The sequence below is a fragment of the Chaetodon auriga genome, chromosome 6, assembly GCF_051107435.1.
Source record: "Chaetodon auriga isolate fChaAug3 chromosome 6, fChaAug3.hap1, whole genome shotgun sequence".
NCBI classification, from domain to species: Eukaryota; Metazoa; Chordata; class Actinopteri; order Chaetodontiformes; family Chaetodontidae; genus Chaetodon; species Chaetodon auriga.
Genome location: NC_135079.1, coordinates 15,552,701 through 15,575,966, shown reverse-complemented (window position 1 = coordinate 15,575,966; position 23,266 = coordinate 15,552,701). Strand labels below are relative to the sequence as shown.

At 43.0% G+C, this 23,266-nt stretch overlaps 2 protein-coding genes and 1 long non-coding RNA gene across 5 annotated transcripts; 2 read left to right on the top strand and 1 right to left on the bottom strand.

Annotated features, from left to right (window-relative positions):
* Nucleotides 1-206: 206 nt before the first annotated feature.
* On the top strand, nt 207-1,481 carry nudt7 (nudix (nucleoside diphosphate linked moiety X)-type motif 7). Its single transcript, XM_076733579.1, has 4 exons — nt 207-216; nt 471-657; nt 736-894; nt 992-1,481. The coding sequence occupies exons 2-4, from the start codon at nt 502-504 to the stop codon at nt 1,358-1,360; spliced, it is 684 nt and encodes a 227-aa protein (XP_076589694.1). The 5' UTR covers nt 207-216; nt 471-501; the 3' UTR covers nt 1,361-1,481.
* Nucleotides 1,482-1,568: 87 nt separating this feature from the next.
* Nucleotides 1,569-23,088, bottom strand: LOC143322403 (nuclear factor of activated T-cells 5-like). Of its 3 annotated transcripts, none has more exons than XM_076733575.1 (12): nt 22,754-23,088; nt 15,663-15,791; nt 12,110-12,740; nt 11,819-12,002; nt 10,774-10,964; nt 10,503-10,675; nt 10,129-10,263; nt 9,951-10,003; nt 9,686-9,818; nt 8,612-8,796; nt 6,324-8,520; nt 1,569-6,188 (listed from the first exon to the last, which is right to left on the bottom strand). In XM_076733575.1, the coding sequence occupies exons 1-12, from the start codon at nt 22,824-22,826 to the stop codon at nt 5,782-5,784; spliced, it is 4,491 nt and encodes a 1,496-aa protein (XP_076589690.1). In that variant the 5' UTR covers nt 22,827-23,088; the 3' UTR covers nt 1,569-5,781. The 3 variants fall into 3 exon arrangements, with proteins under 3 accessions (XP_076589690.1, XP_076589691.1, XP_076589692.1); XM_076733576.1 differs by lacking the exon at nt 22,754-23,088 and adding an exon at nt 13,289-13,351 and having other exon boundaries at nt 15,663-15,740; XM_076733577.1 differs by lacking the exons at nt 15,663-15,791; nt 22,754-23,088 and adding an exon at nt 13,289-13,448.
* Nucleotides 10,245-12,399, top strand: LOC143322408 (uncharacterized). The gene is made up of 4 exons (XR_013077287.1): nt 10,245-10,336; nt 10,510-10,714; nt 10,849-10,987; nt 12,287-12,399. It is a non-coding gene; the product is annotated as an uncharacterized LOC143322408 (long non-coding RNA).
* Nucleotides 23,089-23,266: the final 178 nt, after the last annotated feature.

Below are 23,266 nucleotides of genomic sequence, written 5' to 3'. Positions count from 1 at the left end.
CATGTAATAACCTTTGCATTCCCATATATGATACGTTGGGTCTTATTCTTGGGAAGCACAAACATATTTGTCAATACTGCGCCTTGACAGCTAGCCGGCTAATTGTAGCTAACGCGGAAGCTCGTCGCTTAATGTGACGTCATATTTTCCGCTTTGAGGATTTTGTTGTCATGAAACCGCAGCCGAGCCGTCGTAGAAATTAACCATTCAAGTTACGTGAGTGATATAGAGCGCTAAAGAGAGTGACATGTTACGCTAGTTACCATATACTACTGCAAACATTAACATTATCGTTAGCCTTGTGCTAAGGTTAGCTTGCCGTTGCACCTTGTGACGTCAATGCGTAGCTCTGTTACACTTTGTACTGGTTAACGAAAAGAAGTTAACCCTCGGTATATAAAAGACTTTGTCGGACCTGAAAATCCAATTTTATTCCAAATATAGGTATTTTCTTGACTTTTGCGACATAGGTTGGCTTCCAGGTTGATTATACTCGCTGCTATGCATATTAAAGAGAAGACGATAGCCACTTTGAAGCAGTTTGACATGGGAGACAAGCTGTCATTTCTCCCGGTGCTGCCCAAAGCCTCAGTACTGATCTCACTGTTCGTGAGGGACGGACAGCTGTACACCTGGATGACCGTGCGCTCCAAAGAGGTGATCCGAATGGATGGTAATTGGGTGAAGGATTAAAATATCTTTAAGTCAACTTTTGATTGACTTGTGTGTCTGTAGCTGCGGACCAGCGGTGGTGAGGTGTGTTTCCCCGGTGGGAAGAGAGAGCCCGGGGACAGAGATGATGTGCACACAGCCCTGAGGGAGGCGGAGGAGGAGATAGGTCTACCGTCAGATGAGGTTCAGGTTGTCTGTAGACTCTTCCCTGTGATCAGTAAGGTAGGACAATAAAAATCATTCTTACCTTTCAGTGCATCAGCTGTTTTGGGTCCATCTCTTTCTCACGTTACCCCCTCCCATCTCCATCTCTTACCAGAATGGTCTGCTGGTGACCCCGGTGATTGGCTTCATAGAGGAGTCATTTTGTCCCAGTCCAAACCCAGCTGAGGTCAGTTCTGTGTTCCCAGTCCCCCTGGATTTCTTCACCAGCGAGAGGGACCACTATGTTGCCCACGGTGCTGCTGGGTTGGTGGGGCCGTTGCACTCTTTTCATTTTGTGGACCCTGATTCAGGAACCCAGTATCACATATGGGGACTGACTGCCATGTTGGCCATACTGGTTGCTGCCCTTGCTCTCAAGAAAAAACCCGAGTTTGATGTCGGTTTTAACTCCGAGGATCCATCAGCTTTCTTCCAACAAATTCTACACAGAAGAATTAGTAAACTAAACCATAGTAAACTATGACCAGCTGATTTCCTGATGTTAGCAATCAATTTGTGCCAATATATTGTACTTGAAGCCAGATTTGTCTTATGATTACAGTGTATTGATTTACTACACTAATTGCGAGGAACACGCAGTATTTTTATTTGAAGAGATTAATATAAACACTTTGCAGGGCTTTTTGTAACTACTGTATCTAAGACAGAAGAAGTAAATCAAGACGCTTAAGTTTTTATTAATTCATTTAATGTAGCAGCAGGATTACAGATATAAACAGAAGAGTATACAAATGTCCAGACCAAGGCAAAATACATGTTAATAATAGTTAAGATGTATGATAACACACTGGGGCTGACCTTTATCCCGACTGCAGGGTTTTAAGGCTAGATACTAAAGCTCAAGCTACACAGAACGGATACAACAGAACTGTTGGAGAATGTGAAATAGATAGCGAACTAGGAAAAGTGAGCAAACTGATTACACACAAGATACAGCTCACACTATTGGCAATTAACAGTTAATTTATCATGGTTGCTCCTTTTGATCAAGCATTTCACAGCAACAATAGTAATGTTGACAAGCACATCAACACAAGAAAGCTCTCCATAAAACAATCTCCACGGTCTCGTCCCTTTTACCTCACATGTACAAATCTCATGAGGCATGAAGAAAACATTTTCAACAGAAAATAACAAAGTTGACAATTCACTGGTGAAGCTGCACAATATTATGTTGAGAGTGCTCACTCTGATATCTCGCAATGGGTTTCCAAACAGAAAATGTTCAAAATACGCTATGGACTGTGGTTTATGCTTGTGTTCGGAAATAAAAATTCAATCACTGAAAAGTGTCCTGATGTTAAACAGTCCTAGAGAATAAAAAGGACGTGGAGCCAAATAGCAGTGACACAAAAGGGACACCAGTAAACACAGCAGAGTAACAGTTAAGTTATCAAGGCACACAAAGTTCTGTTGAAAGCATCACAATTGAAATTCAAGATACCCCTGCAGTATATTTCACATTTAAATATACATGGATATTCATTTACATGACTGAAGGACAAAACCGATATTGTGTAAAGATTTGTGTGCTATCTTCACCGCCATTAAATTCCTGTTTCACGTGGTTTCTTTCAGGTGGAAGTGGCTATTCGAAGAGTCAGACTGAGCATCCTGGATTGCTCAAAATAAAAACGACTGGACGCGAAAACATGAAATTACACCTCAATCCAAGACAAAACAATCTGACAAACGTACAGTGATACAAATGACATTTGGTGCCACCCCACCCGTCCCCTCTGCCTCAAAATATATGTTCTCTAAAACTGTAATTGGTCCGATGTTAGATGTAGAGCAAGCTCTATGTCCACACCATGAGGTAAAACTTACATTCATGAAACTGAAGTCACAGGTTGGCTTTCTGTGTTGGTATGGCTTCAAGAGGCATTACTGTTCCGCACTTCTTCCACAAACATCGTGTGCTCTTAAACTCCCCTACCCAAGAGGAATGGAATGCTTGGAAACATCACTACTGCGCTCTAACCCGACCTACAGTTAATGGATGAGTCAAAGTGCCATTTGAGATGCATGACATTAAAAAAAAGAAGAAGTAAAAATACACACAAGAAACCTAGCCCATGTATTATGTCATACAGGTTGGGTAAAGTCAATGTTAAAACAGTAGAATTAAGTTCTAACATATCTGCTTGATGTCCACTTAATTACATTTCTAAGTTCAAACACTTCACAATAAACCTGCACTTCATGTCAGGGAAGCATACCAGCAATGATATTCTGTGCTATGATGAACATCAACCAAAACGTTTAGTTTTACAAAAATACTCTACATTTTGATACATGGATACAAAAGTCTAAAAAAGATAAGTTACTTTAAAATGGATCACTAACAGCCGCAGGACAAAATAGTGTGACTATGAAAATGTAAACAAATGCATATGTGAGCAATGCTATTCTAACATTTGAATTCTTCTCAAAGGTTGGCGTTTTGATAATGCCAAATTGGCGACTGTTGTAGATATGGAAAGTACAGCAGTGTCATTTTGCATCAAAAAATAGAGCAATGTCATGAAAAATGTATCAAATTGGTGGAAATGTTGATGAGAGATTAACTGATCCATGAAACAAAGTACCTTTACGTGTCGTTTAGAAATGTTGTACTTGAACGAAGCAACGTGCTCAATTGCTATCCATGTAAGAGCTGCATAATTTAGACGAGTAAATACAAATGAGTAAACATCATGAGGGCATCTGCAAGGACAAGTATGAGAAAAGATGACGACGGTTCACAACAGGAGCTTTGGTTATGCCTGGGTGCACTCCAGTCTGACCCCACAACAACAGCCCGCTCTCTGGACTCCACTCCGCTTCAGAACGAACAAATAATGTCAGCGCGATTGATATAAGTAGAAACTGTTACATACTAACCTCACCTCAGAAGTGCCCATCACTCCTGCACATAGCACCATAGATAGAATCAAAATGGCGGCCTCTATGTAACAGAGATTTCATTTACCAGTGAGCCCCTGTTCACAACACAAGGGACGGGTACTGGATGCCAACTTCACATGGCGCCAGCCTGCACACGGTACCAACACTGAGACAAAAACTTAAATATTTAACACAACACAAGGTAAAACAGTCTCAAGTGACAGACTGAACAGTAAAATAGTACAAATAGCATACGATGAAAATCCTTCATTTCAATGCACGAACTAAATGGATCAGTATTTTCGGTGTTTTGTCAGTGTGTCAAACACAAAAGGCCTTCTTACCACCCCAACACTGAAAAATGACAATGCTTTAGTGGGAATGGCTTCTTCTTTCTTTTTTTTCTTTTTTTTTGGACAGACTTGACTGGACCACTGAGACTGAATACAAAGAGGAATTCAACAGTGAGCAGACGTTCTATACAAAGTTGTCCTAGACCTCAAAAATATTCAGACATGACAAAATGTAAAAATGCTTGGTTAAGATGTATTTACCTTTACAAAGACAACTGCTTTATGTTTTTTTCTTGTTTTTTTTTTTTTTTTCCTTGTTTTTTAACTGGACGTTTCCGAGTACAAATTCAGCTGGGTCAGTAGAGAGCTGTGGACGGATATAAGGATTAGCTAGAGGTTATAAAGTGCTTGAGATAAAATGTTTATAAAACCACACGACACTCCATTTTCACTGGTGGAAAGTTTCTTTCTATCCACGTTAAATTGGTAAAGGTTACCAACTTCTTCAAAACAAAGATACACACACTACATAGCTGAATGCTTCTTAAAATTTCACCAAGAAAAGCATCTGCAAACCCAGTAATGAGGCCTGAACGCATGAAAACACTTGGAGGTGCCAATGACGAAAGGCCGAGTCACATTATTCTGCAGGTTGAATCTCATTTGCGAGTGTTTAACGGTCCCTCCTCTGTCTGCCCATGGGGGAATCCACTGCAATACCACAATGTATTGATACCCATTCTAGTGAGCGAGTTAATTTCATTTTTGTGGAGTTGATATCAATGCTTAACTCTCCTCCTCCTGATACGAGTCTGCTCAGGTGCAGACGTCAGCCATGCCAACAGACACGATGGAGGCATAACATTCTACAAATGTACTTCATTTAACGGTCTTTACTCTCAGAGTAGACTTAAGTCAGATTGTTGACATATGCAAACACATGGTTTAAATTAATTGCAAAAAAAAAAAAAAAAAATTACTTCATCCAAGAAGTTTAAATAAAGTGGTTGAGACATTATGTCATCCCTGTTTGTATGCCAGCTTCCACTGTCGCTCCACGTGATGAACAGACAAAAACACATCTCACAGTCTCGGCCTCTCGGGATGAAGCGAAGGCTTGGAGTTCACACACTCACAAAATGAGATTCAGCCTATATCTGACACTTATGTGCAATCTGTTATTTACTCCATGGCTGGCTCTTTTATCTACTCTGCCTGCTCTTACAGACTCATCTCCATCACATTACTATTCCCCTGTTTCCCCGTCACTGACATTCTTTATCCCTTTCCAGTTTTTCCACCAAACCGGGTAGGTTTTTGTCATCATCTCTTAGGCTCACATTTTTAAAACACCAACAAAACACTGCATTTCTGAGACTGATGGATAAAGCAGTTATTACAGGCCTCTCTGATCCTGCAAGAGGGGTAATAACAAAGGCAGATTCATCAATTCAAGGACAATGAATGTATGATGACTAAAATTATTTATAAATATTCCATAAAAACAAGGAGTTATACGGGATTATAACTTGGGTTTTAGGTAAAAGGGGCATTTAATTCTTAATTGTTTAAAACTCTCTTAGTTTTGTGGAATTGGCACAAAAACACCACCTACCGCCACTCTGTTTGTTGGTGTAAGGACGTATAACTTTCGGCTACATATCACTCACTCTCCTTAGTGCCCACGTAGTCCACACATTTATCACTGCTTTTGTAAGGTTTCCAGTAGGTCCTCAATTTTATCCATGTTGGATGATGCAGATATTGATGCCTGCAACTGATTCTGTAAGCTGCTCTGTATCTGTGTCTGTAAATTGGTCTGCATTGGAGTTGGCAGGCTTGTTTCTATGGTTGCCTGTAAACTGGACTGCAGAGCTGTTTGTGTGTTTGTCTGTATTGCATTCTGTAGGCTGGTCTGAATGGCGTTCTCTAAGCTGGACTGCATTTGTGCCTGAAGGGTGTTCTGTAAGCTGCTGTGCATGGTGGCTGGCATTGAGGGGGCAGCTTGGGCCATGGGCTGGTCCAACAGAGGCTGCATGTGACTGGAGTTCTGGGGCTGGCTCTGAGCTGGCAGGGTGGGTCCAGAGGAATTGAGCAGCTGGGGTGAATCTGGAAGAAAGGAAAAATGGAAATAAATACTATAATCAAACAGTAGGTAAAGGCATTGGCAGCGACATTGGAGCAACTCGGGAAGCATCTGAACATGTACAAGAATTCAACAAATGATGACCAAAATCATCTTACCATTCTGGATGCCAAACACAAACAGGTTGGCCTGTCCTTGTGGAGCCACATTCCCACCCACAGCTGTCTGGAAAAGCTGCTCTGGAGGCTGCTGGCCAGGGTTGGCTACCACACCCACACCGCCCTGTACCACAAAGATGGTTGTGCCAGGGGCTGGAGCCTGGTTGTTCAGCTCCTGTGAGCCAATACTGCTCTGCAGGCTAGACAGAGATGTCTGTGGCAAGAACAGCTCCACAGGTTGACTGCTCGGGATGCTGCTCGAACTTGGGCCCACTTGCATTGGCTGCTGTTCCTGGAACAGGCTCTGCTGTTGGTTCTCAGTGGATGTCGAGTTGCTGCCTGAGGAGCTCTGGTCTTGGAAGGACATGGGCTCGGCTGGGTCTGGCTGGATTCCAACGCTAATGCTCCCCATAGGGGAAGGGCCTTGGGTCTGGGTGCTGAAGAGAATGGTTGGGGGAATAGCCTGTGGGTTTAAATCTGTAGTGCAGAGAAGCAGACCTGTCTGCTGGGGTTGGGAAAGCTGACTCTGGGGGACAGGGTTAGCCTGTGAGTGGTTTGGGATACTTTGGAACAAGGAGCCCTGCTGGCCCATTGGTAGCTGTGTTGTCTGTTGTTGGTTCTGCTGTGGAGACTGCTGCTGCTCCATGGGAGTGCTCTGCTGCTGTATTTGGGAAAGCTGAGCTTGGGGTTGGTTCTGAAACATTGCAACAGACTGGGGCTGGTTGGATGTCTCCATGGAGGAGATGAATGCCAGCTGCTGCTGTTGCTGTGGCTGGGGCTGAGGATTTGGGGACAGGTAAAGTGTTGACCCTGTTGACTGCTGCTCTGAGCTGAGACTGCCACTAGTCAGGACAGTCAGTGTATTCTGGAGCAGGGCGGCCTGGACCTGCTGTTGGGAGCCCTGGGTCTCAGCCAGGGGCCTGGGTGATTGGAAGAGCTGCTGTGGGGGAGATGTGTGAGATGGGGGCTGTGTTGGGAAGCTGGTCTGAATGGTGAGCAGATCTCCAGCCTGTTGAAGGAGGGACACTGGCTGCTGTACCTGGGGGGAGGAGTGGATCTGGGGCTGAAGCAGCTCGGCCTGAAGGTGCTGCTGTAAATTCTCTAAGACCTGCTGCTCTTGCAGTTGTTGTTGTTGCTGTTGTAAGTTGCTCAGTGCTTGATTTTGCTGCTGTTGCTGCTGCTGTTGTAGCTGATGTTGTTGTAAATTGGTGAGTATTTGATTTTGTTGTTGCTGATCCTGAAGTTGGATGTTGTTAAGGACTTGCTGTTGCTGATTTTGTTGCAACTGTTGTTGCTGCTGTTGAATATTCTCCATGATTTGCTGCTGCTGCTGTTGCTGCTGCTGCTGCTGCTGCAGTTGCTGTTGGTCTTGTGACTGTAATATAAGTTGTTGTTGGATCTGTATGGTGCCAAGAACTTGCTGTTGTTGTTGCTGTAAGTGTTGCTGTTGTTGATGCTGAAGATTACCAAGAATTTGCTGTTGTTGCTGCAGTTGTTGATGCTGCTGAAACTGTTGCTGTATTTGTTGTTGTTGTTGTTGCTGTTGCTGTTGCTGTTGTTGTTGCTGCTGTTGCTGTTGTATCTGTAGCTGTTGCTGTGTTGATAGTGAATTATCTGTGGTTCCCAATCTAAGGCTATTCATGTTCTCCTGGACGTGCTGTTGAAGGGAGTCTGCAGAAGGCGTGGGGCTGTACAGCACAGAGTTCAGCTGCTGCTGGGCTACAGCTGCCTCCAACACCTGCTGAAGTGTGGTGTTACCTCCAGCCTGTAGCTCCCTTACTGCCCTCTCCAGCTGGGCCACCCCTTCCTGCGGGAACAGGGGAACCTGTGACTGTTGTGGCTGCGGCTGTGAGGGAGCTGCTATCTGGGGCATGGCCACGACCACGACCCCTCCACTATTATTGGTACTCTCAGGAGGCAAGCCGTCCTGAGGGTCTCTGAGGAATTGCTGAGGGACATCGGGTGTCACAGGGGGTATTGTAGTATCTCCTGGCACAGGGAAGGAGGGTGTGGGGGCAATGTCTTGCTTTTGTATGGTGCTGAGAGACTCTAGGCTGGGGAAGACAGGGGGCGCCTGGGGAAGCTCCACGTCTTCAGGTTGTAGGGGCATTGGGCTCTGAAAGGACTCTCCACCTGGATGAGGACTAGAGCTGAGCTCCAGTGTCTGCTGCACTGAGACAAGAGGGTCAGGGGAAGGCTAAGAAAAGAGGGGAAACAAAAATGTTAGCAACTGCAGTTCTGAAGTAGATATTTTGATTCCTCTGTCTTGAGAATGAATGTTATCTTACCTTAAAGACATCTGTGGGCGGTGGATTGGTGGACACTTCCATTGGTGTGTCCTCTTGCCGTTTGGAAGGCTGACTAGAGCAGTCAGTTTGCTCAGAAGACATAGATTTGACCTGGCCATCAAATATACATGTCTTGACCAGAGAGGGTCCCTCTGTTTTCACTGTCCGGACATTTGAGTTATCACCTGAAGAGTGAGATGAAGTTTTCGCAATTTATTAACCGATGATGGTGTATTGTGATTTTGTTTCTGTGATTAGACAGTGAGACATTCTAGTATTTGAGCCCTACTAAAACCTTTAAAATGCGTCTGGTGTAACTACAGGTAGCATTTTCCCTCATATAACATGCCTGGAATTAAGTTATTTTTATGGCAAGGCCTTCTCACTAAAATTCGTAATGGTTGGTGTATCAGAGACACGCCAAATTAAACACTGACTCTGTTAATTAACTACTGTTAATTAACTGTGTAGTCTCAGGAAAAGAAAGGTTGCATCCCCTGAACGCGTCAATAGTGAGCTTACTTTGTCCTTTCGGATTTTAATGCAGGACGCATACCTATCAACATCACTGTTAATTGAAAATTACTGAATGCCGAATACAGATAAGTTGCAAGTCAGACCTCACAGTAAGACGTACGTTCATAGTTAGTTATGCAGCAATATGCTTGTAAACTTTAGTATGTGCAATACACAGTGTTTCCCTGCTTGTACTTACATTGTAAAGTTACTTGTTAGCTAGTGAACTAGCTGTTAATGTTAAAACCTTGAGCTACTGTTGATATCCAGTGTGATGATGGAGACACTGGGAAACATGAGTTTGTTTATTTGCTGCGTTGCATGTAGTTTTAAGGGCACAGTGGCCATTTCAAGACAGGATATGCTAAATTAGCCATGTCGCAGAAGAGGCATTACGGCCACATCCTGGGGCATCTATGGCACTGGCCGTCTGGCTGTGGCATAATTCCTGCCCTGATATAATATGGTCACAGTATCCTCAAAATTGTATTACTATGTTAGCTCCATGTGGGCAGATTGTGAACGAAGTGCCCTCTGTGCTTATACTAGAGGATGTACCTGAGTCTGGAGTGTAGGTGAAGGTCTGGGCATCATGTGATCTACCAGCATTGGTCATCACAAAGATTCCCACAGAAACTGGGGAAGTGATTGACTGATTTTGGAACGGAGGAACTGTCACGATCAAATGGTTCTGGAAAAAAGAGATCCAAAAGGGCAATTTTAATAAGATCTCATGAAGAGTATAGTCAACAAAAGCAAGCAGGTTTAACACAGCAGTTCATATTCAAGGAGAAACAGAGGTGCATCATTCAACTGCATTTACCTGATGAAAAAGGTCCATGTCAATCTTTGCCTCTGCTTGCCAGGAATTATCATCTACAAATACAACAAATATTCTTTAATTCTTCCATCCACCAGAGGATGCACAGACCCATATCCACATGAATTACACTGAGATACAACTAAAAACAACACAGATAACACAAATCTCGCTACATCACCTGCAATGTTCTCCTGAAAAATAACTTTGGTTCCTTTGAGGAAGTTCTTTCCAATGATAAAAACTTCCTCTCCTCCTCTCACTGAGCAGCTGTGAAGACTCTTCTTCAGGATCTCTGGCACTCCTGCTGGCTGGGCTGGAGAATGACAGAAGAGTCAAAGAATCAAACCTCACATTGACAGCTGGACTAGTGTTTGCCAAAAAATAAGGTCTGTTCATCCTAATCATCATCCTAAATGCTATGTTTGACGAAAGCCAAACACTACAAATCACTGGACACACCATCCCCTAGCATTTAGCCTTGTGATGCCTGTTTGTAGCTTTGAACTAATGTTGATTGTTTTTTTTAATTGATGTTGTGCCTGAACTACTCACTGCACAGGATGGGTGATGAAGGGACCTGTAGAGTAAGGACTGATCCATCAGGCTGGGGGATGTTGACTCTGAAGGCCAGCCTGGCACGTGTGCTCTTCTTCTTGGACCCTGCCACACCGATCCGGGCCTCCACATCTGCATTACGCAGCTTCAGAATTCCCACACAGTCTACCCTGTAGAACACACAGGATGGGAAATACATGACAAACATAGTAAGTACTGAGACTACTAACTGATCCCAACTTATCAACAAAACACCATAACCCCTTACGCAAGTGTCATGTCGTTGCTGGGCTCCAAAGGGATCTCAATAACAGTGGTGCCCTCTATGTCCACCTCCTTGCAGGCAGTGGTGTTGCGCCCCGTCACTCTGCACGCCTGGTAGAAACCGTGAGGCTTCACTCTGCCTGCATCATTCGCTACAAACACCTGCAGCACAACTGGTTCACTCACACCCTCCAACTGAGGACAAGAAGAAAACGTGCGTAAGTAACTTGACCTTCACTAATAATACAAAACATAACACTAGTAAATAATTAAGTTGTGTTAAGCTCAAAGTGCACCGTTCATGAAGCAGTTGTGTAATGCACACCCAGTGAGGTTTTCTTACTGAAGCATCCATGTTAAGCAACGAGAGTGCCACAAAACCTGAGCATACTGAGAAGTGCAATGTAATGTGTGGATGCTTGCCAGAGTTGCCAGAAAGAGTCAGATCTATTTTCTCTCCCTGCATGGATCTCACAAAAGCATACCAAGGAAATGCAATGCAGATGGCAAATCTTCGATTGCATCACATAAATTTGTTCAAAAATGCACTTTCTAACATTTTTACTTTTGTTATTATACAATACATGTGCACTTATGAATTTCAGGGTCATTTTGTTGAGTGCTTCACACTTTACTCACAATAACAGCTGGAAGCTGCTCAGCACAGCCACAGTTTTATCTGCTGGCCACTAAGCAGCCCCAGTGGAGCAGTCGAGGGCTAAGCGCTTTATTAATGAATCAAGGGCAGGCGCTGTTTCCTCAATTCCCTGCCCAAATTTATCAGTAAAAGGTAAAGTTGCTCTGAGATGATCTGGTTTTCAATTTCTTTGCCCTTTGAAAATTGCTTTGGTTGTTGATTTCTCAAAAAATTATGTGCTCATGGGTATTAGTTAACGAGTGAATGCCTCTGATGTGTCTGAACTGGTATGAGCATTCTCTTGTATTGCGCAGTACTCCGCACTGGCTGCCCTGCATATTTTTGGCCTTATCGTCCAATTCCAGCTTTGGTGTTATATTTTTCCTGTGACAAAAAACAGTCTGTGCCAAACCTTGACAGTGGGGAATCCCTGCTGTGTGCGGTCTTTGACAGAACCTCTGCTGCCCTCGGTCAGATAGCGAGCTCTGTGCTGGGTCTCTGGCTGCACCAGGATCTTTAGTTCCTTCCCATCACTCCTCTGGTGGAACTGAGCAGACAGTGACCCACCTTTCACTGCAGTTCCTGACTCAAGCGAGCTGCAGGGCAACAAAAATCACATGATTTTTATTTTCATTAATATGACTTCCAGAAATTCAATTACACCAAATAAATCCAAATGAAATAGCCTTCAATGTTTTCCCACCTGGCTATGGGGTTGGTCTTGTCTGTGCTCAGCTGGGATAGGACAAAGTGCGGGGCCTTGGCGCTGTCAGCATCAAACACATCCATGCTGTCCTCCGGAGGAGCAGGCTTGGGGCCAGGCCGCTGTCGAGGGGTGCGTTTTCTGGACTTGCGCGGCACCTCTGTGTTGTCGTTGTAGGAGATGGAGCTGATCAAACTGAAGTTGGAGACAGAGTCATCAGCCCACATGCTGCTGCTGTGTTCTGAGTCTGGACCCGTTGGAACAGATACGGCGGGCTCCTCCTGGCAAGACATCTGGCTGTCGTCAAATAGATCCTCAGGTGGCGGGGATATGCTCAACACAGGCCTTCGTTTTGACGGGGTGTTCTGAGGCTGCTGGACTCCTAGCCCTGACAACACTCCTGACCCTACGTCTCCTGTTGCAGTGTTTGCTCCACTGTTGCCTCTGCTGGGGGCAGATACAGCACCCTCCATGCTCTGCATCTCTGAAGCTCCAACTCCATCGCCTCCGGTGGAGTGGACATGCTGGGGAACCTTGAGATGGTCTGAGGATGAGGTAGAGGAGCCAGTGGATGGGACTCCCATGGCCAGGGAGGAAGAGGCAGAGGGACTGGAGGTGGAGGAGGTGGCATCTGTAGTAGTATATACAGATAAATATGTTATTATAAATGTTCAGCACAGAGCAGGCTAGCAGTCCCATTCAAGCAGCTGAATTTGTGCATGATTTGTATTGATTTCCCCTCTTCCCAACTCTAATTTCAACAGACTGTTGTGGGTTATATGCTCTCACTGTGCATGCGAGAGCCGTCAAGCATTGATCAAATATTCTGAAGTTAAAGTTGAGAAGGGTACTATAGGTCCCACAATGTTTTGATTCCTACAAAACCTTTCTCAATTAAAATCAATGTGACAAAACTGACATGCTTTGTTTACAAAAACAAAAGCAAGCTACAAATTGTTACATACACATTGCCAGAAAGAAACATAACAAAATCTGGTCAAACTTTCTTGTACAGCCAAATCTGCAAGCTGGTAATGTGGCGCCAAATTAAATTTGCCAGGGTTACAGTACAGTTTGTGCAATGTGCATTCAGTAGTAAACAGTAGTTTGCGCATGCCAATTGGAAGATTTGGTTGGGACTGAGCGTAGCCATGGAGACAGAATAAACAAGCCTCTGACCTATGGAGCAGTGAACTGCAGACCATTTTATATGCAGACACTCCCTGCCTCAGAGGGAACTTCCTGCAATAAAAACGAGACAGCCAATGAGCAACAAGAGAGCTGATCATTCAAGATTCAACTTCTGTCAATCAGTAAATTGGATGAGTTAATACACTGAAGGAAGGAGTAACTCTTGAAGTTGACCATTTATAGACACTTTGAAGCATGTGTATTTGGTTAATGATGATCTGAAGGACATCACAGTAGTCATGCTTTTGATCAGCACTGCTTAGGGCCAGCTGGGTCACACAGGATAGTTAACAGCGTTAACAAAAGCGCTCTCTCCAACATGACTGTCGACCAGTTAGTTTGCTGTCTGAATGAAACTCAAGACTAGCATCCTTCATAGTTAAAGCTGGTGTCGGCTGCCCTGAACCATGATCTAAGATCAGAACATATTTGTTTGGTTTGCTAAATTATACTTAAAAGACAGTCCAACGATTGTTAGGGGCAACTTCACTGTTTCGTAAAGAGACAGAACCTTCATAAATACTGAAAATCTCAGCTGCTTTGAAACATGGGAGTACATTAATCATTCAGCTGCAACCTCAAACACTTTGAATCCTCAATAAATTATCAGATGACCTACTGCTGTATGAGTGAGTAAAAGAGTATGCATCAATGGCAAATGTACATAGGCTGTTTCTGCTTTAGAAACCTGTTAAGGCATTTAAAAACAAAACCAAAGTATACCAACACCTTCAGAGAGAAAGTGCTAATACAGGCACAGGCACTGGAACACAATACAGTGTCATCGCATGAGGGATGTCTGAGATGACTGCTTATGCCAAAGGACAGTATCTGGATCAGCAGTACTGGTTATGCTGCATGAAGTTTTGCCGTAAATAGATTTCAAACTTTCTAATAAGCCAAGAGAAAAAAAAGCATGAAGCACAGGCATTACAGGGAAAAGAGCTGCTGAACAAATGTGTGAAATGAGAAAAAACAAGCTATGTTAGCATGCTGTTAATGCAAACTCAACATTACTTGGAACTGCTATTCAGAGTAAAGCTTTCCAGGAAAAGGGGACTGTGTATGACTTTCATTACACATAAGACACTGAGATTTCATAATTACTGACACTAGCATGGTACAGGTTAGCTAGATATTTATTCTTATTATTACATTAGAAGACAGTCTAAACCTATGTTTTTGAAGATATGCTATGCAGTGTACTATGCACAATGTACAGGCTCATACAAAATCATCTTTTATGACCCACTGGAAGTGTGTGGTGGTGTGTTTATCTGCAGAGATCCTGCCCGCTGCCCATATTTTCTTATTATTTTGCTGTGTTCAGGACATTTCTGGGCAACAACCTTTGGGCGGTTGGTGTACAGCCCACAGCCAGTAAGTGCGCAGGTCAAGTCAGGACTGCATAAAAAGGTAGTGACCAGGTGCCAGACCATAAGTAGCGAGCATCCTACAAAAATCGTGGTCACAGTGCTGAAAAACACAAATCTAGTGAGGCGAAACGCTGAGCAGACAGAGCCCGTTCCAAAACAAGAGTGAATCTGGGGTTGGCTTTCACCTGCTGGTGAGCACTGAAGGAGACGATGGGGGTGAAGAGCAACACAGAGTTGGCCTGTTTTCTGTTGGACGGATGGGTGCTTGCTAAAGTGTTGGCTTCATCATTAAAACAAATGTAACTTTCCTACTAGAGCAGCATGCAGTGTTCTGGTATTGAGCTGGTAACCAGTAACAGTAACCATTTCCTCCATAATATACCTTTAAATATCTCTTTTCAGTTAATTAGTTTTAGAAAGTGTAACTGTTAGGTGAAGAGCTGCAGGCACTTAATGCAGTTGCTGTGTGGGTGATTATTAAAGCCCCAACAGCCTCTTCTCTTCTTCTCATTCTAACGCTGGGATTGCAATAAAGATGTTCATCACAAAAACATGTGAAGCACCGAGCAGGTTCACCTAACATAGACATGCCGGGTGGTTTCTGTAACACAGCACAATAATGGAAAAACCGATGCTCCCAAAATATATTTAAATATAAGTCCAACTGTAAAAATCAGCTTTAACACTGCCACCACCCCTCAACTGGTACCACCAAAGCTTTGTGGAACCCTGGAATACCCGAGTAAAATCTAAAATGACTCAACATGCCAGAAGTATTAGATAAAATGTAAATACCACACCAGCCCATATCAACTCAAACAGTCACAAATATTTATTGTCTCAGAAACTGGTGAAAGGGTGAAGTTGCCCCCACACACTGATACAAGGCCATATTAGTTTCTTCACCCCTACGGTCTTGGGGAATATTTTAGCGGGGGGAAACTGATCCCAGATCATGGTTTTCATGGACTGAGCAGGTAGCTCACCTGAGGCCAAAGCTGCAGAGGGGGGAGGTCCCGCCTCTCCCCCACTCTTCTGGCTCATGGTGGGTGGGTCTGTCTGGGTGGACGACGGCTGGAGCTGGAGCTCTTTGGGGAGGAGGTCATATACCGACTCTGTCATAAGGAATGAGCAGGAGAAGATAAATTAGGTTCTGAAAAACACAAAGATTTATCGCTTATTACAGGAGCAAGTAACTCGAAAAGGTAGAAATTTTCTCATAGCAGTTCTGCCATAAGTCTGTTTAGAAATGGAGCCCACTGAAATTATAAACCTTCATGGTAAAATTATTCAACATTTTTCTGGAAGAGGACAGAACAACATCTGCCTCCACTGTCAGTTAATTTGAAATGGTGCTCTCACAAGATAAACCCCTTAAGCACCAAGGATACGTTATAATAGGAGGATACAAACATAATACCTCAAGTGTTCCTTACCAAACAGCTATTATATCTTGACCTAAAACTGAAGCTAATGCAGAACTGCCTTAAGATAAAGTACCACTACTGACAGCTAGACATGGGCTCCAAAATGTTCAGAGTAAACTAGCTGAATGTAAAAAGTCTCTTTTGAAATACGGTCAATACATTTTCTTCCCAAAATGTAATGTGTGAATAGTTCATTTCACTTGCTCTAATGTAATCCTGAGGGTAGTAACAAAACTGGAAACCTGTAATGGAACTGAAAGTAAACCTGAGGCTCACTTTCTTTCCACACATATGCAAAAAAAATCTGCCGTCAACACTAACACAGGCTATCATATGCTAAACTAAATTAGCCTCCCAATGGGCTTAGTGTAATCAGACCCACTCAGACATTCCTTGATATTCGATGTTAAGGTAATTCCTAGAAGAAAATAACCAACCACTGCAGCTACACTGGAGTAAACCACATTTGGTGGCAGATAAACACATGATTAGGGAGTCTGTTGCTAAGAAACAGAGATCCATCAACACCCTGACATGGATATTTCAGCTGTGCATCGGCAGCACCCAGCATGTGTAGTAGTCATCTGATACTCAGCTATGACTTTGCACCAGCAGAACGATGAAACTGTCAAGACACATGATCTCGCACTTCTGTGACGTCCGCGGCGCTGTTGAGGGAGCGACAACACAAAGTCACGACAGGTCACATAAAGAACTAACACAGTACTTTAGTTCATACTGACAAGTTCAACTTAAAGCTCTGGTGCTTATCCACAGTGAATCTGTCTTTAGGGGACAGATCGCTCCGAAATACAATTGAACTTGTTTATCCATCCGGAGGGCTTCCAGATAAAGCCTGCAGCAAATCCCATTACAGCAGGGCTGAGTGGCAGTAGGTGCTCCAAGTGCCAAAAAATTACATTTGCCATCATCAGTGGTTCTTCTTAAATCTGACAGAGTTATGATAGTTCACAGATCATGTTGTGAACAGTGTCCTGTGCACGTAAAAAAGCGTGTCCCTCAGTTAAACTGTTCACAATGACATTTGTAGACTTCTGTCAGGAACCATGTCATGTTGACTGAGCCGTGCCTTTAAAACAGACAAACCATAACAACGCATTTTACTCAACTTTTAAAATGGGATTCAAAACAAAATGAGGCTTGGACAACGGCCTGTATAATAAACTTTTATGTGTCTTGAAGCAAATAGCAAAGTCTGCATGATCCCCCCTATAACCCTCCATCTGTGTCCGCTGTGCTTTGTTCATGGTGTGAAGAGAGAGAGTCTTTGTGTATGGATGTATTACAGATTGACTGGTAACCCGGCATGACCTCAGTCCTGACTATTACCCCTTTCACACAGGAGATGTGTGTATGATGTGAGTCCTCTGAATGTGTGTTCAATCCGCCTGGAACCCATTCATATGCAACGAAGAGCATTCACATATGAACCAATGTCATCGCCACTCACAGACTCACACCACATCTGCAGCACTGGGCTATTACAACCATGATTCCAAAAATGTTGGAGCACTGTGTTAAACACACTGTGGTCTGGTCTGTTGGTCTTGTCACTGTGATTTTAATGGTAACATTTAAATCTGTTGCAACACTGACAGACATGGCCACATGATGAATTTCCCATTTTTATGTAAATGTAATGGTCAATAAAGCAATCTGAATTTGAATGTTCATGAGTGTGTCCCATGTTAACCAAATTTACTTTTATATTCTGTTTCAAATGAGGACAAGTGCCTCCTGATCAAACAATATACAATCCTGTATAATTATATGACATAATAAAGATAACAGAAATGTCCATTCACTGAGCGGGGCATCTTCCGACTCAGCTTGGGTGAAGAGTCACATGATGATCAGGTCAAAATGAGTCAACGCTAAGTTCAACCACGTCACTGTGCTGGCCTGAATGGGGAGTAAGTCACTCGCTCTCCCCTGGTGCTTGCATGTCACAGAGTCCACCCCGTCAAAGGAATGAATACAGACCAGGGGCATGTTACAGTGTCAATATGGGAGTTATGTCAATAACTCCATGAAACTTATCAACCATCGAAGTCAATGACTGAGATGACTGTTTGCCTGCAACACATTCAGTATATTTGTTTGAATGAGTACTGACATATTTAGTTATTAGTAACACATAAGGCTGATAATCAGCACATGTACAAATGTATTAACATAGATTGCTGTTGCATCATTCATGTTATCTGGGTATGTAAAAGCACAGTCTGGATTTCATTCATTCCTGCAGCCCATGGAGTGAACAGTATGCAAATCAATGTCCGTATATCAAAACAACACTCTTGGTAACATACTTTCCTGACTACAAACACATTTCCCAAAGACAACCTTTAGCTTAGGAAAAGTCAAAAATCTCAGGCATGTGTTACTTGTTGTCAAACAGCACCGGGACATAGAATTGACAATAGCACACAGGAAGAATCAGACTGTTGGGTGCTCACTCTGGGTGCTTGGTGGTTTTTGATGTTCCATCCTACCATCACATTATGTTTGGGACTCAAAAAGTGTTGAGCTTTGATCCAAAGCTCTATTCATCAACATGAAAACATCCAACGCTATCCAGGTCCTTTAATTTTCCTTAATTTGTGGACAGACTAAGGTGCTTCCTCTCAGCAACCACACATCCATGCATTACAACAGACCCAGCATCTGATAATTTGTGGTTACTAGAGAAATGGGCTTCCTGTGAACCATGTAAACACCTTAAACCATTCGACGAACAGAGACCTTCAGGAAGCCTTACTTTACAGGAGAAAATAAAAGACTAGTCTTGACTCAGATAAACCTCTGCTGAAAAGAAACAAAAGTTTAACTTCCTGCTGTTCCCAAATGAATACTGGACACCGACAAAGGTTCAGGGAGTGGACTTTGTGTTGTCTCCATTTGCTTTTATAGAAGTCAGGTGACATCTGTATAAATTTATGTGCACAGCTCTACAAGCTTATGCCCAAAAGTAGGCTGCAACACACTAACCGACTAGGGGGCGGACTGACTTTAACCTACACTTAGAACAATTAAATTACCTCATCTCATAGTTATGCACTGCTCACATTACACATGCCAAATGGCAAGGCCACCAGTCCATTTTTATTCTTTGCAGCTGGCTCGGAGCTAAGACGGGGGATGACAGATGAATAGACAATTCACGAGGCAATGTTTTTGTTGCAAATGAAAAAATATGCATACCAAGAATGTATCTCAGTGCCCAATAACGACTGCTTTAATTACACTCTTGAACACATAACAATATGCTCATGTCAGCAAACAGACAAAGGACCCACTCACTGCACTCAAACCACAAAGAATGCCATTTTTGGCTATTCGCACCATCTCTGTTTACCTTGAAACTGAATTATACTGGCGAGGAATGGCTGGCTATTCTATTAGATTATTCATGTGCCTGCTTATGTAGATCGGACAAATAAACCAGATCAGTGTTTTAACATAAGGTACCACCCAATTACTAGTATGTACATGTAGTTTACATTTCCTTGACACTCTGACCTTTCCAAAACACAAGCTGTGTCGTAGTCATCCTAACCTGAAATGATCAACTGTACTAGCTTACAAAGGTGCAGTGAATAAACAAACACAAGCAGACATGGATGTGTCATTAAAAGTTATGAGGCAGGATGCTTTTAAAGGATTATTTCCAGAAGGGGGGGCTTTCATTTCTTCTCATATGTCTCAGGTGATGGAAAGTAAACAGAGCCTAATGGATGCATGCACCAGCTTGGTGCATGCTGAACATATGAACGAATAATCAGTCAGCGCAACAACAATGCATTAAGCACAATTTGGGTACTTCTTTGCACTAAAGATATGATCACCAAGCAACACTTATTGTACATGATATATTTAATGGTCTGACCAAATCTATGTGGAGCAACAATGCATGTCCTGTGTGTCAGGCTACATTCACACTAATACCCTTTTTAAAACACGTAACTTTTGCTTCATTTACAGCTAACGTCCACATTCCTCCAGCATTTCAGAACCCTAAACTTGAGACTTTTGGAAATGCTGCTGACCCTGTTTTAGTTTGAAAACTCTGGGACTTCATTTGGTTCCTGATTGGATCTGGTCAGTCATGACGTGTCCCTCCCTGATTCATCATGTGACCCTTTTCTGGAAGGAATCATAAACGACACAGATTGTGTTCATCTTAAAATGCTGTTTTAAACTAAAAATATATTTGTTTGGATGTAGCCTCAGTCTCACAAAATGGAATCTAATCTAACCACTGATGCCACTGCTTAAGTTTCTCACACTGATAAGCTGATTTTTTTCCCCCTCTGACTGAGACTAACCCGTCTTTTTGGATTCTTTCATCATCTAAATGAAAACACCCGAGAGAGGGAGCAGGGTAATATACAAGACAGAATGCAAAATCACATTATGGCTAGGACAAGAAAATACTGAAGATATAAAACACATAACCGTTTATCAAGTGCCAAAGCACATTTTTCCTCCTATTGAATATTTCACAACAAAGACAAGCTTATTTTCTCCAAATACCTATGAGTTCTGTTGTGTTAAAAAGTTGTTATCTAAACCAGAACCAATAAACCAGACTCTCCCTAATGATGGATGTCAATAATTATGCTTCAGTGAATTTGGCAACATAGCAGGAAAAAGTATGAAAATCCAAACTGAGATGCATTATGAATCTCTCGGTACTGACGTCTGCCATCTTGAATGAAAACTGAACGAGGTTCCCAGCATTTAAGTCTTTCAACTTTTCAATTTGTAACCAGATTGGGCAAGTGCTTGTAATTTCCTTTCAACGTGTATTTTAAGCACCGTACTATTAAAAAAAAACATTTGATATGGGTGCCGTTTATGTGATGTAATGTGTGATGACATTGTAATATATGTCTGATGACCTTGTATTCCCCTTTGTGAATTATACTGACAAACAGTTAACACCAATACATTTGTTTCAGATAGAGCGCTGGGTGACTATATAAATCCTAGAAGTGCTTCCTTGCGCATCTGCTAGAAGACCTGGCACAAATATTCATTACATTATTACTATTAATACTCATTTTCCACTTTAAAGGGATCAGGCCTCAGTAGGTCACTATTGAGGTTTCACATTTGCCTCGTTCACAGCCAGAAAAATCATGAACTAAATGGTGCAATGTATTCTGGCAGGCCAAAATGCAACTTGGCCAGCTGACCCTTCTCTCACTTACAGTCTGATACACATGAGGTCTCCCAAAAGATTTTTGATGAGCACGTCTGCTACCTTGAACTCAACATGAGCACACACCCAATTACTGAGATATAAATAAACAGTCAACATGTGATACAGTGTGACCATATGGCAGACTCAACTGACCATTTCAGGGTCACGGAGCAACGCTCTCTGTCAGCTCATGAGCATCCTACACATATCAGCCAGCCTGATGTGGACCAGCAGGTTCAGCGGCAGGCAGGTACAGATTATACTGGGTTCAAATATTATTTCTTAATCACTAGTGATTACAGTGTGGACAACACTACAGAACAGGGGTAACGTAACAGAGGAAACCTGCTGTCCATCATTGTCCATCAAAATGCAAAATGCATAAATCCAAGCGTCTCAGGTTACCACTTTAAGAGCAGTACACAACAATACACCACGTACAAGGCCTGCTCATGAATAAGCAAAAGCATGAAAGCTGCCAGTGTTGAATAGCAGATTCACAGACTGGCAATTTCTTTCCACATGAAGTTGATCCACTTGCTAACAGGGAGGAAACTAAGCTACAAAGTACTGCTGAAAGCCACTACAGCTGCACTGACCCGGCTGACCACAACGAAAGTTAACGGTGTAGTTCCTGGATAATGCACCAACACCCTCCTAATAATAACAGAACAGTTGGCTGACACGTGTCCCAAGCATTAAACAGAGGGAATAAATGTTGGCACTGAGTTAGTGACCGCGGCCCCAGTGACCCTTTATCTTAACGGGGAGAAAACCCTGAGCTTTCAAGTGCCAATAACTACATTCTTCCTGTGAAACTAGAGAATGTGAGATGGACAACTGGCTCAATTCCACCCACAAACAAAAACAACAGAGGGACGGTCAACTACACAAGGAGGATAAACAAAACAACACACATGGACTTTATTTCGTGCTTCTCTCGCGATATAAACATGCATTCTCTCTCTCACACACACACTCACACCTCTGCAGAATCCCACCAAGACTTTAGACGTTAAACCCCTGAACAATGTGGTGGCTGGAAAACGACCTCACGTAGCTGGCTAATGGTATGCACCTAATATAATGCTAGCCATCAGTCCGCTAAATAATGACAAATCTAATCACATCGATATGATCTCACGTGCCATTGGTCTAATTAGACCAGCAACCAAGAGACCCATGGTCTTCCACGCACTGTGACATGTACAGCTAACCAGCCAGGTCGCCACTCGCCAATGCACAAGCCAAATGCAGCTAACTAACTAAGCTAGCTAGGCTGGCTAACAGCAGAAAAGAAGCTAACTACTGCTAGCTAGCAGCTTAACATGAGCTACTAAGACATTCATTTTGCTTCCGATTAAACCAGGACAAAACGAGCTAATGTCGCCATAGCAACCTTTATTTAGCAAAATCTTACCTTTTGAGTATAGAGATTTGGGGGAATTGAGGTCGAGATCCGAGCTAAGGAGGGATATAAAATCAGAGGGCATCGCAGCGCTTCATCGAGGGGAGGGGAAGCGGACACTCTTTAGAAGAAACGAAGTCAGCGGCTTTTGGCCAATAAATATTGCGTTTACAGGCGGAATGTTTTAATACACAGGATATAACATCGAAACAATCTTAAGGCGACAAAAACAAAACTTTCAATATCAAAAAACCGTTAGCGAGCACGTCTCACGTTGGTCTGTGTGTCTTTGCTGAGAGGAGACACAAACACACACTTGCCTACAGTTGGTCGGCCCACCCCCTAGTCCCTCCCCCCTCCGCGCGCCCAGGGGCATGCGCTGTGGCCGGGTGAAATCCAGAGGAGCCCCGGTCACAGAGGAAAGCAGTTACATCCTTTACCTAAGTAAAAGCAGGAATACCGCGATTTAAAGATACAAAATTCTGCATTCATTCATAATTTACTCGGGTAAAAATACAGCAATTC

Excerpts from the sequence above, each read along its gene's own strand:
- nudt7 (XM_076733579.1), top strand. The coding sequence starts at position 502 with ATGCATATTAAAGAGAAGACGATAGCCACTTTGAAGCAGTTTGACATG. Across the intron at positions 658-735 it reads TGACCGTGCGCTCCAAAGAG|CTGCGGACCAGCGGTGGTGA; the intron begins GTGATCCGAATG and ends GTGTGTCTGTAG. Across the intron at positions 895-991 it reads TCTTCCCTGTGATCAGTAAG|AATGGTCTGCTGGTGACCCC; the intron begins GTAGGACAATAA and ends ATCTCTTACCAG.
- LOC143322403 (XM_076733575.1), bottom strand. The coding sequence starts at position 22,826 with ATGCCCTCTGATTTTATATCCCTCCTTAGCTCGGATCTCGACCTCAAT. Across the intron at positions 12,741-15,662 it reads CTCTGCAGCTTTGGCCTCAG|ATGCCACCTCCTCCACCTCC; the intron begins GTGAGCTACCTG and ends ATACTACTACAG. Across the intron at positions 8,521-8,611 it reads CGCCCACAGATGTCTTTAAG|CCTTCCCCTGACCCTCTTGT; the intron begins GTAAGATAACAT and ends CTCTTTTCTTAG.